Source organism: Anopheles arabiensis, chromosome 3 (genome assembly GCF_016920715.1).
Source record: "Anopheles arabiensis isolate DONGOLA chromosome 3, AaraD3, whole genome shotgun sequence".
Lineage (NCBI taxonomy): Eukaryota > Metazoa > Arthropoda > Insecta > Diptera > Culicidae > Anopheles > Anopheles arabiensis.
Genome location: NC_053518.1, coordinates 86,963,307 through 86,980,878, shown reverse-complemented (window position 1 = coordinate 86,980,878; position 17,572 = coordinate 86,963,307). Strand labels below are relative to the sequence as shown.

At 43.8% G+C, this 17,572-nt stretch overlaps 1 protein-coding gene and 1 long non-coding RNA gene across 7 annotated transcripts; one reads left to right on the top strand and one right to left on the bottom strand.

The window, feature by feature from the left end:
- The first annotated feature begins 266 nt into the window (after nt 1-266).
- Nucleotides 267-16,840, top strand: LOC120899928 (cholinephosphotransferase 1). 6 transcript variants are annotated; one of them, XM_040306294.1, is made up of 9 exons: nt 268-1,305; nt 3,471-3,870; nt 6,749-6,877; nt 7,837-7,968; nt 8,941-9,075; nt 11,773-11,931; nt 12,030-12,194; nt 12,288-12,369; nt 15,578-16,840. In XM_040306294.1, the coding sequence occupies exons 1-9, from the start codon at nt 1,094-1,096 to the stop codon at nt 15,769-15,771; spliced, it is 1,608 nt and encodes a 535-aa protein (XP_040162228.1). In that variant the 5' UTR covers nt 268-1,093; the 3' UTR covers nt 15,772-16,840. The 6 variants fall into 6 exon arrangements, with proteins under 6 accessions (XP_040162227.1, XP_040162228.1, XP_040162226.1 ...); XM_040306293.1 differs by lacking the exon at nt 6,749-6,877 and having other exon boundaries at nt 267-1,305; nt 12,288-12,493; nt 15,654-16,840; XM_040306292.1 differs by lacking the exon at nt 7,837-7,968 and having other exon boundaries at nt 12,288-12,539; nt 15,607-16,840.
- LOC120899929 lies at nt 3,381-4,430 on the bottom strand. The gene is made up of 2 exons (XR_005739125.1): nt 4,066-4,430; nt 3,381-4,011 (listed from the first exon to the last, which is right to left on the bottom strand). It is a non-coding gene; the product is annotated as an uncharacterized LOC120899929 (long non-coding RNA).
- Nucleotides 16,841-17,572: the final 732 nt, after the last annotated feature.

Below are 17,572 nucleotides of genomic sequence, written 5' to 3'. Positions count from 1 at the left end.
GTCACGATTCGAACGAATCTATGCACAGTTATAGAAACCGTATTAGTTTATTCAATTTTCTTCCAAATATTGCATCGATATTGGATTACGCAGTCAAAAGTTATAATCCTCCAATGTCGCTGGCTACCCGCTGGTAGCCCGGTTATTGGATTTGGTTGCCAGTGACAGGGTTAATCGTGTATCTCGGGAACTGCCTGTACAGATAAATCTGTATTGCTGGTCACTCTGCCGCTTGACAGCAGTGGCAGCTGTCAAGCGCAGTTGGAAGGAAAAAATCGCGTGATAGATCGTGCGAGTGTGTGTGCGTGCGATTCGTCAGAAATCATACGTAGAAACCGTTTCGCAGTTCGCCAGACAGGACGAGAGTGGTTTAATCGCGCGATTATTCCATCCAGTACGGGCTACATTGGGCAGTGTTCCGGGTATTTTCCACTTCTCGTTTGGTATCGTTGCTGGCAGACCGGGCAGAAGTAGAATTCTTTGCCCGCATAGGAGAAGCACCACTCCACCACATCCTGCCTGCGTGTGATGATACTTTCTCCCGTCTTCGGTGTCTCGCCGTGTCGCTGCTGACGGGGAGCGGTGCGCTTTTTTTGTTGCTTTCTTTTCGCGTGTGTCCAGGTGCTGACCGAAGCTTGGCGAAGCTGGCCACATCCGCTCGGTGGTTGATTCATGGTCAGCGGTGAAGAAAAGAAAATTCTGTATCGTTCTCGCGTACAAAGTGATGCGGCACTGTGCGTGAAGTTCCCGCTGCGTGTGTGTGAAGATATTTGACGGAAGTTGAGGTGGTGCTATTGCGGTGCTGCCTTCCCCTCCCACCCCATAGTTGCGCTCGACACGTTGCCATCTCCAATTAGGGCCACCTGTGAAAAGGCGTGCGATGGTGGTGTAAAGCAAAAATTGGCCAAAAGTGCAGTGAGAAGATACGCCGTGAGCAATCGTTGTGCCAGTGTTCCGAAAACCGTTCCTGCCGTCTGAGACGGGGTGTGCATTGTTTTCGTCTAGCACCCTTCCCGGCGAACCGTATCGCGCGGAGTGTGAACCGATTCTAAAGAACTGCAGCACCCCCGCTCGAAGAACACACACACACACGATGTATTTCTACAAACAAAAGCTGCTGCACGCGGCGCAGCTGAAGAAGCTGTACGACCACAAGTATTCCTGCACCAACGTCAGCCTGATGGATCCGTTCCTGCAGCCCTGGTGGTGCTGGCTCGTCTCGAAGGTGCCGCTCTGGTTGGCCCCCAATCTCATCACGATCGTCGGCCTGGCGATCAATATCGCCACCACGCTCATACTGATCTCGTAAGTGACGAACATTAGATGGGATTAATTTTACACCTTTTTTTACACATCTTTCTTGGAGGCAAAGGGTCACATCTTCGCTTTACAGTCGTAGTGTCTCTAGCAAACGCAAAACAAAAAAACTCAGTTGCTCTGAACGGGAAAGACGTAGACGTAGAGCACACGAGCAATTCGGGGAGCAATCCGAGCACATGACGGACGGGCAGCGAATGAGAAGGGCGCGCGTGGTGGCAATTATGTAATTTCGCAAAGTATATCATCCACAGATAAAACGAGCGAACGACGGGAAACGAGAGAGGAGGCGAGGCAGCCGTGTGTCTAGTAGGCAACGCTAACGGCGAAGTACACGAAAATGAACCGAACCGAACGGAGACACGGGGAGAGGCTCTTACCTTGCGCCAAGTGTGCACTGTGTGTGCACCTTCCTGGCTGGTTCGCGCCGCCCTGCGAGCGACGCACTTGAAAACGTACGCGGAGAAGAGTTATGTTTTTAGCCGCGTCATGGTTCAACAGGGACGGACATCATGTTTGCAATTGGCCTTTTTTGTGTGTGTGTGCCGTTGTGTTGGCGCTATTTAATATTTGTACATTTCTTTGGGGCAAGAGCGCGAGTTGCTTGATAAGAAAACAATACGACCAATTAGTTCCTACGATTGTGGCTTATTTTTAAGCTACGCACACCACGCAATTTTAGACGAAATGAGAAAATTTCGATGCACAGAGCATTTCCCAAAATTCGATCCATCTCGAACGCGCGAATGTGCGTGTGGGTGCGATGCGGTTGCCAAGGAAACGGCAAAACGGCGGTGGGCACCGTTAGCGGTTGCATTTTTTCTTTTTTTTTCGCACGAAAATTCCACGCCACAAGCATGAACACGCATGAACACGCTGTCTGCCACATCTTTTTTCCACTACTTTTGTTTCCCCATTCAAAACCTACCCCGTAATGTGCCACTTTGCCGGCTTGTGTAGGAAAGAGGGGGAGGGTGGGTTGATCGGAAACGCAAAGTGAACGAACACTCTCACACGCAACAAGCGGAAAAAAGCAACAGGGAGGGAAAGTTTGATCGCGGTATTCGGTGCTTCCGCGAAGAAGATTGATATGCGTCGAATTAGAGATTAGTGTTGGGTTTCATGAATCTTTCGCTGAGAGTCATTCTTATGAATCTACAGTGATGACTGACTCGAATTTCGAATCGACTCTTCAAAGATTCTTGGATCTCTAAAGATTCGCGAATCTCCAAGGAATTTATGAATCTCCAAGGATTTATGAATCTCCAAGGATTTATCTATCTCGAAACATTCATGAATCTCCAAGGATTCATGAATCTCAAAAGACAAATGAATCTCCATTAAAATTCATATACTTCGAGGGATTCATGAATCTTTAGAGATGCCCGATTTTCAAAATATTGCATTGGACCGTCTCCCAGTAGCAAAACAAATTATCTGGCTGCGTGATTCTTGCCAAGAAGACTCGAAAGCCTGTATAGACTGGCATCACCACCTAGGTTGCTACGAACCAAGTAGAAGAATGCATCTTTGGAGATGTAAGAATCCCTTGAGATTCATGAATACATAGAGAATTGTGAATCTTTTGAGATATTCGAATCATTTGAAAAGTCCCGAATCTTTCGGGATTCATCTTTGGAGATTCATGAATCTTTACAACCGTGATTCAGATTTATTTAATAATTTCAAAGATTCATTCGGATTCACGAATCTGAATCAGATGTACCCACCACTATTGTAGATGTATTTTGGGGTTTGTGTCGGGGCAGCGGGAGAGCATTTGTTCCGTGTTATCTATCGATAGGAAATTTTCACTTTCCCGCCGCGTGTTGCAATTGTTTTGTGGCGTTGAGGGTGGTGCTGGATGGATGTTGATGTTTTCCTTTGTATTAATTTCGTTGCCTTGTGGTGTCGTTTTTTGTTTGTTGAGCCATTAGCATTACAATTCACACCTTCTATTTCAGGTTTAATGGCTATTTAGAGCAGAAGTTGTGATATTTTCTCTCTCTTCTCGAGATTGGAGATTCTACTCGAACTATGAATAACTTAAAAAACTATGAACGTTCAAAAAGAAAGCAAAAAATCCCGATTATTACTCTAAACAAGTTCATTTTATTAACACAAAAACCTTCCATTATTTTTATCACCAACAGCTACAGCCCCACCGGCCGTGAGGAACCCCCGCGATGGTCGTCGGCGCTGTGCGGCATCGGCCTGTTCATCTACCAAAGCCTGGACGCGATCGATGGCAAGCAGGCGCGCCGGACCAACTCGTCCTCGCCGCTGGGCGAGCTGTTCGATCACGGGTGCGACTCCATCTCGACCGTGTTTGTCGCCCTGTCGGCCTGTATCTCCGTCCAGCTCGGCTACTACCCGCGGTGGATGTTTTTCCAGTGCTTCTGCGCGATGACACTGTTCTACTGTGCCCACTGGCAGACGTACGTGTCCGGTACGCTCCGGTTCGGGCGCATCGACGTAACCGAGGCCCAGTGCACGATCATCGGCATTCATATGATATCGGCCATCTTCGGTCCCTCGATCTGGATGACGAAGGTAAGGGCCGGGTGGGAGCTGGTGGGAAAGGTAACGCAAAACCCCCGTTTTCATTTCAGCATTGCAGTATTGAGAGCAGTTCGTGGTCCGGGTTCCTTGGTTCAGCTTCTGTTCAGGTCGAAAGGGAAACTCTCAACCCAGCTAAACAAAAAGAAATTGCACGACACATACTCGAAAAGGTGACCATGATCTCACCCTTGATTGATTGGGCCTTGACTCCGGCGGCGGTGGCGGCGGCGGCAGCAGCAGCGGCTATATATTAGATAGTTGCGAAGCCGTTTTTTTCTCGTTTGCCACTGTTATTGCCATATTTTGCACACACACACCCCTCACATAGTGCAAGAAGGGTGGTGGTGTGATATGTGCAAATTGCACCTACACTTTATTAGCCACAATTGTTGCCCGCCCGATCCGGGACAGAACCAGGGCTAGATGAACCAAAGGGAAAAGAAAACTAATGCTCCGCTCGTATCAGACGAATCTGTTCGGCCAGCAATACAGCTGCCTGCCCTTTATGCTCGACACACAGTACACCGAAGTGGGGGCACGCCGCCTTGACAATGGGAATGGGCTGCTATTACAGCTCGCCATTGCATTGTGTGTAGACGGCAAGTGTGTTTCGTTGCGTTATTGTTTTCATTAGTCCGTGTTCTCACACTATGCAAATGAAGCTGTATCGTGCAAAGCTCTGTATGAGGAAAGTCGAGCCACGAGCTTCATAAACCCGTTCGGCATCCTGCTCTAGATATTGTGCGTCTCAAAGCACATGGCGTGATTGCTGATGCTTGTTTCTTTTTTGTCGTTCGCGCATGTGTTTGTTGATTTGACGGTTTTTGAGGGTTAGGCAGCGCGACCAACACAACACGACTACCACCAATCTTTTGGCGCGCAGTGTGTGTCGACGCATCCTATCGCGCGCTGTACGTGTCCAAAGTACACATCACCGTGTTGCGGACACCACGAGTTACTCCACAAGTCGCCCGTACGCACATATGCACAAAACGAAGCAGTGCTTTTCTTCCACCTGTCTTACTTTTCGCACCCTAGTGACCGCGCATAATACGCGGTAGTTAGGGAGTGGAGGTTTTTTTTTTGGGGGGATTGTTATCATTCCGAATGGTGTGATGGCGCTTGTCGATAATGCAATGTATGATAAGCACAAGCAATGTGTGGCATGCCCGCTGAGCTTAAGAAGTAAAGCAGGGGAGTGGTTTGATTTAGTGGTCCAATTTGAAATGACTGTTGGGTTGGTAGTGCGAGTATGTCGATGCTGTTGAAACATAGGGTTGATTGGGGTTGAGAGTTGTCCGTGTTATCAGCGTACGATTTTCTTTCCGCTCGCTAGTGTCTCCCTTCGTTTTGGTACACACAGCCGAAGATGGCAATCGGTACAATTGTACGCTCGTACGAATGTGTTGAGGTTGGTTTTCAATTTTGATGGTCATAGCAATCGATTTACAGGGTTTTCCAAGCCACTTTTGAACGCGCATATCATTATTCACCACTTGCAAGATCTTATTCAACAGCTGACAAATGGTATATTTACTAAAAAATAAAATTTCAGTTCTTCCACATAATTTTCAACACACCACAAAGAACTGTCGAAAATAATTCCCGCTTGAGACGTGTTGAAAATCATGTGGAAGAACTGAAACATTATTGTGATGCAGTTACAACATTTGACAGCTGTTGAAAAACATCGCGGAAGCATTGAAAAATGTTGTAGACATTGGAAAGTGACTCGGAAACCCCTGTAATATATACAGGGTTTCCAAGGCAGTTTCGAATGTAAACGTTGGTATTCAACGTCATAATTTTTAATTTCTGCAGCATGATTTTCAACACGTCTTAAGCTGGATTGTGTTTGACAGTTCTTTGTGATGTGTTGAAAATCATGTGTAAAAACCAAGGGTCAATAATTACTACAGGTCGGTCCGTTCAGTGTAGTTTGACACATTTTCATTTGACAGCTAGGGAATCCAATGTTACTTAGCAACTCATTAAAAAGGTCCTTAGCAACCCTTACTCCCTATCTGTCAATCTCCATAGAAAACTTCATCCATCATGGCCAAACTATATCCATCGTTTTCAATAATAGTTCAGTTTATTTTGCTTTTGACAAATGTTGGACATAATTGTACTGATTGTGACATACAAAATGTCAAAATTTAAAAATCGTGTAACTCGATTGTCGCGTAAATCGGGGAAAGACTGTAATTAGGTGCACATTCGAAAGTGACTTGGAAAACCCTGTAAATATGAGCTATAAATGTTGCTCCTTGTGTTTAAAATGTTGGGTACATCAAGAGATAACTCCAACTGAGTGCAATGAGTGCAATTCTTATCAACATCAAGTTTTGTCTTGTGATTAACAGAAATTATGCCCATCGAATGTTGTCTCCTTGTGAAATGAAGTAAATAACTGTTATGTTTTGCAACACCAATCTTCATCTATATCCAGAGGACTTAATTGTTAATTCAAACCGCAAAGTAGAATAGCATAGAACGCAACCTTCCCATGTCTCATTTTTTCTCTAGGATTGGCTTGTAAATTTCCTAAAAAAACCATGCTGTGTCAACTTGAAATTATTTCGATTGGTCCATATTTAGATATTGAACTATAAAAAATAAGCTTTCCCTATATTGACACACGTGGAACAAAGTTTTGCTCGATGTGGAACCAACACCGTACCCATTTCATTGATTCCATCCTTTGCCCACCGAAAGAGTACTTCTTCTAACATCTTACTCTATTTTTTTTTAACAATTTCTTTCCACAATTCACAACCCCTCCCACGAAAACCACCTCTCCCGTTTGTCCTACCGTTTGCATACCACCTTTCGAACGACATACATTGAACGGTTTGCGCGGTGGCAGATCTTCGGCCAGTTCGAACTGTGGAGCACGATGGCCGTCATGACCATCCTGTGCGGTGGCTGGTCACTGCTGGAGTTCTTCTCGGTGATCCGTGCCGGCGGTGTCGGTAAAAACGGATCCACGGTCGCCGTAAGTTCATCAAACATTCGCCACCTTTACCCAACCCTACCCAACCCAACCCAACCAACAACCTCTTCTCTCTTTCTCTCACTGTTCCATGACAATTTTATCCCCCATCTTCCTGTATCCGTTTTACAAGTGCCGATGATGAATGCATTTAATTGACAATATTTTAAAGATTCGTGTTCAAGCAATGATTTCATGACTTTCTACAAAAATTTACCTATTTGTTTTAAATATTTATCTACACGACAGCCCGTTAAATGGCCTTAAAAAGACATTTCTCTGACCAAGACGAAACTCTTCAGCTCTCTTATCATCTGTCTCTCGATCGGTTGCATGCGTGTGTTTACATGCGTGTTTATGTTTCCCGTGTTGCCGCAATGCTGCATGATCTGTACGGAGGGAGGACACTGTTCTGCATGAACACTCCAACTAAACTACTTGTCTTTGTTTGTGTCGTTTGTTGTTTGCTGTGGTTGTTATCTATAAGAAGGAATGGAGTTTGTTGTGCGTCTGAAACTGGGTTTTTGGGGGACGACAGTCTTACTGCTGCTGCTATTGCTGCTGCATGCATGCCTGTGCAATGTTTGCCCTGTTTTGTCGTGTTGTTGTTATGTTTTGCGGTTCTCCCGCGCCGCCTTGCCCAAGTTGCTATGATGATGATGATGATGATGTCTGCGGTAATTTGCGCTGTTGTCGATAACTGCTGTTCACTTCCTCTCTTTCGTTGTTTAAGTTTATGTATTTTAATGTTTTATTTATACTTTTCAGTGTTTCTAATCTTTGTTTTCACTATTTTTTGTGTGTGTTACTACTTTTATCGCTTCTTTTTCCGTTTCATTTTTCTATGTTATCTTCCCCCGTGGTTTAACCCCTTTTATCCGTTACTTTTAAACCCCGTGCGTGCGTGTTTTCGACTTGCGCGTTTGCTCGATCCTGCTGCGGCGATCCTCCTCCTTCGCTAGATGCCGCTCCTCGGTGGCAGCTGGAACTACGCCGTGTGTGCGATCTTTACGTTCGGATTCGTGCAAGTGTTCACCACCTTCTGCCAGAGTTTTCGGGCCGGTGGCGTCGGCAAGAACGGCTCCACCGTTGCTGTAAGCGACTTTATTATTGCGTTTTTTTTTTGCGCCCATTTCCTATATTTAAGCTACCTTTTTTTTGTATGGCAAATCCCTGATGCTGGGATGAGCATTTTTACCTTTTGTCTGTGTGTCCTCCTTTATGCTCCTGTTTCTTTTTCCTGTCTTCTGTTTTTTACTTTCTCTATTCTTTAAATCATCATTTACTCTCACATACATTGTTTCTAACACAATTGTACTAATGTGGGTGGCATCTTTACTTTTACGCAATGGAAAAAATGCGCAATTATCTAATACATAGTCGGTTAGGTGTGGTTTGTTTACTTTATGTGCAATTATAATAACCAACCGAATATATTTCCTTGTTGTTTTTATGCTGCGATGGGGAGGTTGTTTCAAACATTGATAAGTTTTCTGTGTCGTGTTTTATAAAGAGGTTTTTTTGTACTACTGTTCTTCTCCAGTTTATATGCCACTTTTATCTTTCTTCCCAAACAATAAATAACTCTCTCTCTCTCTAGGTCGTTTATATTGTTCTCGTTTTTGTTTTCTTCTTCTTCTTTATTTCTCTTCTGCAATTTTGACTTACATACTTAATCGAAATGGTTTTTTTTTCTCTTTCTTCCTTTTTTTTTTATCTCATTTTACTTATTTTCTCGTTTTCTTGTTCTTTCTTTCTTCTCTCTTTGCCGCTCTTTATCTCTTTCGTGTGCTTTCTTATCTCGTTCTCGCCACTAAAACTCGGTCTCTCGGGGCGCCACCCCCTCCTTACTGCTACGAATTTCTTTATCTTTTGGCTGTCGTGTGTTGTAACAAAACAAAAAAATAATAATCTCCAATACTTCAATTGGGCTTGCTAACTTTAAAAAACCCCTCACACAACCACGCCACATGGCCGCCGGGCCCCTCCAACACAACCGACCAACGGGATGCCGACCCTTCCGCCCGTCGGACCCCACCAACAATAATAACAATAATCAAAAACAGCTACCGTTGATGGGGGGCATCGACATAAAGACGGTCCCGCTCTACTTTGCCGTGTTTGTGTTCGGACTGCTCGCCTATCAGAACGCGTCCGTTATCTTTACCGGTGGCGTGGGCAAAAATGGATCTACTGTCGCTGTAAGGCCACTAATCTATGTGTGTGTGTGTGTGTGTTTGCGTGAACTTAACATATGTGTGTGTGTATGTGTGAAAATTGTTAGATTGGTCCTTTCATAATACTAACTTCCTGTTGTATTTGTTACACGTGTTGGCGAGTTCTTCATGTGTTTTTGTTCTGTCCCTTGTGCAATAACGTGCTAACGATCTTGCTTGTTCTTCTTCTTCGGTTGATTCATGTTGTCCGGGAAAGTGTTTGGATTGTCCTCCCCCTGCTTGATTTAATAGTACTGCGCTGTGTTGCTCCCTTTCGCTGGCTCTCGATAGTGTTATGCTAACGATTTGTATGCTGTTGTTTGTTTGTGTGTTTTGTTGTTGTTGTTTTGTCCGTTCAAACCGCATCGATCGTTTGTTGATCACCTTTTCTATCGTCTCTCTCTCTCCGATCAGTAGATATAGTGTTCAAAAGGGATGTTTCATGTATATGACATGTTATTTGCTTAAATTATCAATTGTAAAATCTTGAAATTTAGTTTCACATTGATGTTTTGATTTTACATTTCTTTCACTTTTTTTAAATTGTCATCCCTCCTCCATACGAAACGGTTTATCACACCTATTTTATCGAATCAATCGCTTCTTGCATCCACAACCGGCCCACCGTCTTTAAGCCAAGGTTAATATAATCATTCAATTTGATTAATGTAAATCAATTACCTTTTGCCCTTTATCAATCAACAAGCTGATCGGTAGCGGTACGCGGAAGCAGCTATGCAATGCGTTAGAGAGGCTGAGAATCTCCCATAAGCGTTGAGCTAAAGGAAAAAAAAGAAAAGTAATATTTTGGTTTGGTTCGATATCGTAAGCGTAAATCCAATAAGAAGCTCGAAGTACTATTTACATTTCGCTGAAAAATTAACACTAAAATTGGACTAATAAGAAAACCGGGGAAAACAGCAAAAAGGCAGTAGTTGGGGGGTTTTTTCCCTAGCTTTTCTCTGACGATATTTTAAATGACGGACTAATTGATGGACTAAGGTATCGAACTAATTAAACGGACAGCAAATAACTACGCAAAGATCTAATTAGAAGATAGTAATTTATTGAACAACCTTTATCGCTCTAAAGACTTACGAAAAACCCTTAACCTAAGGTGACACGGTCATAACAGTTTGGCGTATTTTAAAGCTACACTTCATTCCTTCTCCCTATCCCTGTATCAGAAACTAAATCACAGACAAAATGCTCATATTCATACGCTGTAAAATTGGCATCATTCACCTAACCATTCTTCGGTTAAAAGGAAAACAAAAACCAACACACTCAAATGGATAATTTATTTGTTTTAGCAAAATAATTTTAAAAATATATATTTTTAACTAAGTTCAAATTTTCCTGTCAATGTTTCAAATGCTTGATATTCATGTGTCCACAAAGAGTGTAAATAACACTTTTCTTATGTTAGTTTTGCTAGTGTTTTCATCTTTTAATTCAATTTATGATTTCTTTTACACAACATTAGCTTTAACATTTTTTTGTACTTTTGCTAGAACAAATATCCCTTTAAATGTTTGTGTTTTTCTTTAATTTAAATATAGGCACACCTCATCCATTAACAAACGTATAATAAAAGAGCATCCTTTCCCTTCACCTTCTTTTAATGCTTTTTGCTAATCCTTCCCCCCGATAGTCACATGCACACAACCGCAAGTATACACTAGTAGTGGGAGCTCGGAATCGGACCTACCCGATTCCGATTCCGTTTTCGGAATCAATTCCGGAGCCGATGCTGGGATTGATTCCGATTTCGGAGCCGATTCTGGAATCGGATCTGGAACCAATTCTGGAGTCGAATCCGAAGGCCATTCTTGAGCCGATGCTGGAGCCGTTTCTGCAACCGATTGCGGAGCCGATTCTGTAATCAATTTTGGAATCGATTCCGGAACCGATTTCGGATCCAATTCTGGAGTCGAATCCGGAACCGGTTCCGGGGTCGACTCAGGAGTTGGCTCCGGAATCGAAATCGGCTCCGGAATCGGAATCGGCTCCGGAATCGGAATCGGCTCCGGAATCTGAATCGGCTCCAGAATCGAAATCGGCTTCGGAATCGGAATCGGCTCCGAAATCGGGATCGGAATCGGCTCCAATTCCGGAACCGATGCCAGAGCCGATACCGGACCTACTATCCGTAATCGATTCCAGAAAACTTCGGAGCTATCCGGAATCGATTCCGACTTCATTTTTCCCATCACTAGTATACACGCTGTCCTTTCGCACGCTCGCGTGTTTAGGCATCTCGTGTGTGTATCTGTGTGCGAGTTTGTGTACGTATGTGTGTGTGTGCAAATACTGTTACTGTCCATCTCTTCCCCCTCCACCTTACACTATCCTCATTTTTCCGCTTTTCTTACTGACATTGTGGTATAGTGTGCTTTCTTCCATATCGCAACTAATTGGAGTACTTTTTGTTTTTTCCTCCCCTGACCCCCCGACCCACCGTATGCATTCGATGATGCTCCTTATGCATCGGTGCGCTACACAACAACTCTCTCTCTGTCTCTCTCCCTCCCTCTGACTCCCCCTGATTTGGTGGTGTGTGTGCTGAATCTGCCGGTTATTTTTTTAAATCCTGTACTGCTGGGGCCTTTGCCTTGTGCCCACCACCATCTTGCATCTCTTCTACTACCACCCCGGCTGTGGCTGCTGGAATACCATTAGGGCACGAGCGTACTATCGCCGATCATCCCGTTCCTGTTCGTCGTAGTGCCGGCGTACGTGATCTCGCAGAAATCGACGGATCAGATCTACGAAAACCATCCCGCCCTGTACATAATGGCGTTCGGGATGATTACGGCCAAGGTGACGAACCGGCTGGTGGTAAGTGATGACGAAACCAAGTGCGCTGCTTCACACAAACGTCGCGTTGCTACTCATTGATTAATTTAATGTTCTCCTTTTGGTCGTGTTAATTTTAGGTCGCCCATATGACAAAGAGCGAAATGGAGTACCTTGACTGGGGACTGATTGGGCCGCTGTGCCTGTTCCTCAACCAGTACTTCAACAGCTTCCTGCCAGAGTACTACGTCCTGTGGTTCTGTTTGCTCTGGTGTACCGTCGATCTGATCCGGTACTGTGGGCAGGTATGAATTGACAGCAAAATTAATAAATAGATAATACAAATTCTTCCCATATTACATACTAATCGCATTCTACTATTTCCCTTTGTCCCGTAGGTGTGTCTGGAAATTTGCGACTACCTGAAGATTGAGCTGTTCCGCATTCCCTACCCACCGAAGCCAGTAATGACATCACAAGGTACGAACCCTCCACAGCATCACCACCACCATCACCATCACAGTCACGATAACAAGAACGGTACGCATAGTCTAACCAATAACAACAACAGCGCAGCGACGTCCGCCCAGCAGCAGCAGCAGCAATCGATCAACAGAAAGCAAACGCGTGCCAGCAGCAGAAAGCACAATGCCGCCGCACACTAGTGAGCGCGAGATCACAGTCGAGGTCGCGCACTGGTTGTTAATATGGGGGAGAGGGATTGGGACGATGCTTGGTATCAGTTGTTGGGGTTTTATCTTCGAGCTAAAGGATATCCGTCAGCAGCGTCGAAAGTTTATTGTAGTACCATTCGGAAGGGGGGGGGAAGGAAAACGGAAATAAGGCACAACACGATCATCGCTTTACTATGAACACTGTTAAACTCGCAAATGCAATCCTTTCTACGCCAGGGGAATGAAGCGAACCCTTACTATCTTTAGCTGCAGCCCATCCTCTCATGTAACACAGAAACGGGGTTGCATTCGTCTCGCCGGTGAAGCCGCTTTCGTATAAAATATTGCTTTCTTTTCTTTGCTCTGGTACACGGGTATTATGCCCTTAAAGAGATGTAGTGCTGGTTGGCCCTACATCCCGTCCATTGCGGCGCTGGAGACGCTTCCCTGTTTTTTTTGCAGTACACAGTAGTAGAGTGTACTCGTCGTACCCTTTTTCGCCTCTATATCGTAAAACACTATCCACTGAACGGAGTTGCTTAATGTAGGACAGATTAGTGGTGGGAAAGAATTTAGAAGGAATTTAGAATAACTAAACACACAGCTTTGAACGGAGGTTTTTGTTTTTAAAGAAGCTGGGCAGCGCCGAGTACTCTTCACCTTAATCATCATTACCTTAGAGATGTGCTTTCGTTTGTGTGTTTTGCAACGGGTCCTCCTTTCTTTATCTTTTTAGTTCCCTTTCGTTCCGTTTTGTGCTAACTGTTTGTCATCGTGGTTTCCTTGTGCTCTCCGACTACTCTCTAAGCGTGCTAAGTTGTTATCGTTTTCTTTTGTGTGCTATGTGTACCGTTTTCTTGTATGTGTTATTATGTTGATTATGTTGTTGCACTTCGCAAGCGTGTATGAACCGCTAAACCACCGTACACGTAGCGAAGGGGAGTTTGCTCAAACGTGAAACCCGTAACAGCTAGAGCCGCGGATTAGACTAAAGGCACACGCGTACACACAAAACTTAGTATGATGTGTATGTGTGTGTGTGGCAGTGTACGTGAGAAAAAAGAATTAGCAAGACAACAGTAGATCAATGTCCTTAGTGAAAGGATCATATGCTGGAGCATCACTCACCAAGACAACTTTCACGATCCTACATGATCGTCAGGCTGTATCAATACGTTGCCAACTAGACAGAGGACATATAGGTCACGATTGTGTGCTGTGTGTGCTTCTGAGCAATGGATAATATTTTTATAGAATCATCTTCTTTTTGTTTTAATTGTTTGCACGTGCTCTAGGCGGCATGTTGGAAACAGGAAAGTTGATCAATTTGTAAAACGGTTGTGCGGCGCTAGTTGGGGAGAAATTAAGCAACATGTAAAAATATGTCCCATGTCCCAGTAGGTTTGAAATATTTATATACAAACACACACTTACACACACAGTTGAGAGTAAAGTTAGTTGTATAAAGCAGTAAACAAATTTAGAGCGCAGTTCGACGATCGTAAAGCAAAATCATGCGCTTTTTTATGGGAAGAAGAAGAGGTAGAAAGAAGGAAAGAGGCAGGAAGTAGCGTGTATAATCAATCCAATGAAACCGTATGTGTGTGTGTGTGTGACTGTATGTGTGCGATCATTTAGTCCCTGTTAGTAATCATTTGTTACTCGTTTTGTAACCTTCCCGCAATTGGTTTAATCCCAAAGTGTGTAATGTAGTGCAGTGTAACCCGCTAGATTGAGTATGATTGAATAACGCCAAAATGGGAAGGAAAGAAAAGTAGAAATCGCGTGTAAAAAAAACAACAGAATTATGCTGCAATGTTTTGAAAATGCAACTGGAACTGGAATGAAAATGTAGTTAAATCGAAAAAGAAATTCATTTAGCAGTTTTTGCTTATTTTGGTGAGAAAATGAAGAAAGTATTACGGATCCCTAGCCGCATCAGTCCACCACCGAGTCGTGGGACCAGGGACGCACTGATTTGTCCCTTAGTAAATGTGTCATTAATCAACGCTCCTAACGGCCTTTATGTTACACGTGTCTGAATGGTCTGCGCAATGTGGTGTGCATCTCAGAGTATGCGTAACATATAACGAAGTGTGCATATGTGTTATCCATATTGCTTAAAACGAACTCTATTCCCCACCCACCATCACAACACCTGTCGAAGGTTAGTAGCGTGTATCCGGCGAACCAAGACCCCATTTTACTCCCCCCTTTTTATTGTGTGTGTGTGTGTGTCGTTTATGTGTGTGGTTTCGAACATAACAAAAAACTGTACTCCAAATGCGTCTGCGAATGCCTCCCTTTTATAATTGTGGTATTTTTTAGTTTTTGTTTAAGATTTGAACCCGTTTTTGGATACTATTAACATTCTTGAACTTCCCCTACAGAGTATGATATATGCACACAGGGTTTTTTGTTGTTGTTTAGCTGAAGATAATGCAAAGCACATATGTAAAGTGTAGCGAAAAGCATTGCGTTTACCGTGTTAGAACTGATCAGCATGACTTTTGTATCGTTGGTGTGTGCCTTTACTACTAACAGGTTAGGATTAAGCTTCCCTCTCTGTTTCTCTCTCTTTAGTGTAGATCGATCTAACGAATTTCGTTTCTCAACTTTAATGGTATTGAATTCTTTCATTCGTGTGTGTGTGTTCCCGTTACGTGTAGTGTATTTCTTTCATGTACCAATTGATGTGTGTGTTTCAGTATCGTAACAGTGACAGAGGGACGACACAAAAGTGGAGAGCGATTGCGTCCGACCAACACTACCTCATTGTGTTGTTTTCTGTGTTTCATTTGTTTCTATCCGTTGGTTACAAAAGAAAAAGAAACTTTTAACCCATTGCTTCATAACGCGTACCATTATTGTAGTTTAGTTTGCGTTTCTTAGTTTACCACCCAGTACCGGCACAGTGTTGCAGTTTTGTGTGTTTTTTTTTATTAAACGTATTAATTTAATTCGTTTTATTTTGCTTTGTTTTTTTTTCGTTTCCTATCCCACGCTTCCCAAAGAAACGGACGAGCTGGACCAGCAGCAGCAGCAGCAGCAACAATCAAGCATCAACAACAATCGTCGCTCGTATCCGACCACACCGGTGCGTAACCTAACCGTGCCACCGGCGATGGGCCAACGGACGGCGTCGGAGGACAATCCAAGCCCGCGCGTGACACCAAACTCATCGCCCCGCAAACCGCATCGCGTATGAGGGATGTCGGTGCACACTATCCCAGCATCATTAGGAAAAACACCATCAGGGAAAAAAGGGAACAGAGAACATGATGAGTAGAGTTGGATGGCAAGGGGGTTGGTGGTACATTGTTGGTGATGGATATAGAATTAATTGTCGCTACTTGCCAGTGTTCTTTCGTAAGAGTGGAGTGCGATCGAAATGGTTTGGTGCATAGTTTCGTGTTGCTAGGTGTGTGCTATATTGTGTACCACTAAGGTACGACCAGCGAGTCAAATCTGTCTCGAGGAAAAGAAAACTGAACTGATACTGAACTAGGTGTGTCCCATCCATCGAACTACTCAGAACTAAGCTTATGCAAACACTTGAAGAAATTAAAGCACTGGTATAAATGAACAGAATTAAACCATTCACTTCTTTGCTCTTACAGCATCAAGCCGGCACAGTGTGTGTGTGTGTCCAGTGGTGGAAGACAATAGTCTCTAACTCTGTGTACAGACAGGAGGACGGTGGTCGCACTAGAATTTAATGAAACGAAACATTACGGGCATCACAGACAAAAAAGCAAGCGCAAAAGCAAGTAAACGATGCTTGTTAGAGTCTTTCGGGGCAGACGTGTACACACGCGTTACAGTCGCTCCACCAGAAACTAGAAGAGATTGAGTATAGAATTAGCGCAAGCGAAAGGAAGACGGACGTCCCTTTTCGAGGGACAGAAGACAGCTAAAAAGACAATGCACCGTACGTTGTAAGAGCAATCGAACCAAGAGCGGTTTTTACCAAAAAACCACTAGTTAAATTGTAACGAATTCACCCTTCCTGCTGTGTCAGTTGTGCCCGCGCCTCCTTCCTTTCTAGAGGAACAATGCGTCCTACAACTAGGAAAGGGGTAAGGGCAATAGAAGTTGTTTAGAAATATATTTATACCAATAGCGGGTAGTAGTTGTGTGAAGTGAAAGCTGCTAGAATTAACGAATGTTCGAGCCGGAATGTCCGGGCTGTGTGGTGTGGTGTGTGTGTGTGGTGGTGAATGGCGCAATGCAATAAAATCGAACACTGTTGCGTGATAATTGCTGTTAAAGGAGAACTGCGATGCATGGCGTTTGGACCACTTTCGAAGAAAGAAACCTCGTAGAATAGTAGTGAAAAGCAGATCAGGCATCATCTATCAAGTACGTAACGCTAATGTTCGACCTCCTCTTATCCTTCTACCCTTTCATCGCTTATCACATGCTCTTATCGCATGAGAGGAAAGCTGATGAGAGAAGTGTGTATCCTTTCTCTCACTCCCTCCGCTACCTTTGAGGGATGCTGGGACCAATTGAAACGCTACCAGCGCGGATCGAAATTCAAAGTATCGTACCAGGAGATCATCCAAATCAGGAGGAAGCTCTATCGATCCACACTCTCACCATGTCATGCTCTCTCTAGTGTGAGAAGATCAATAGCTTTTCCTCTTTCTCTCTTTCTCTCTCTCTCTCTCTCTCTCTCTCTCTTATCACATGCTCTTATCATATGAGAGAAAAGATGACGAGCGGAGTGTGTATCCTTTCTCTCACTCCATGAATTACGTAACGTGAATACTACAAATTTGCGACCCCCATCAACGGTGTAACAAACTGTAACGTTGGAAGAATCTGACGTTGGTATTACAGTGGAGCGCCGTTTATCCGAGCTTCTCGGGACTTGACCTCGCCCGGATAAGCGAATAACACGGATAATGAGTCAAATGATACATTTTATCACCAATTTCTGATTTATTTTTTAAAAAATTCCTATTTTTTGATAAAAATAACCCAGTTTTTATTAACTTCATGTT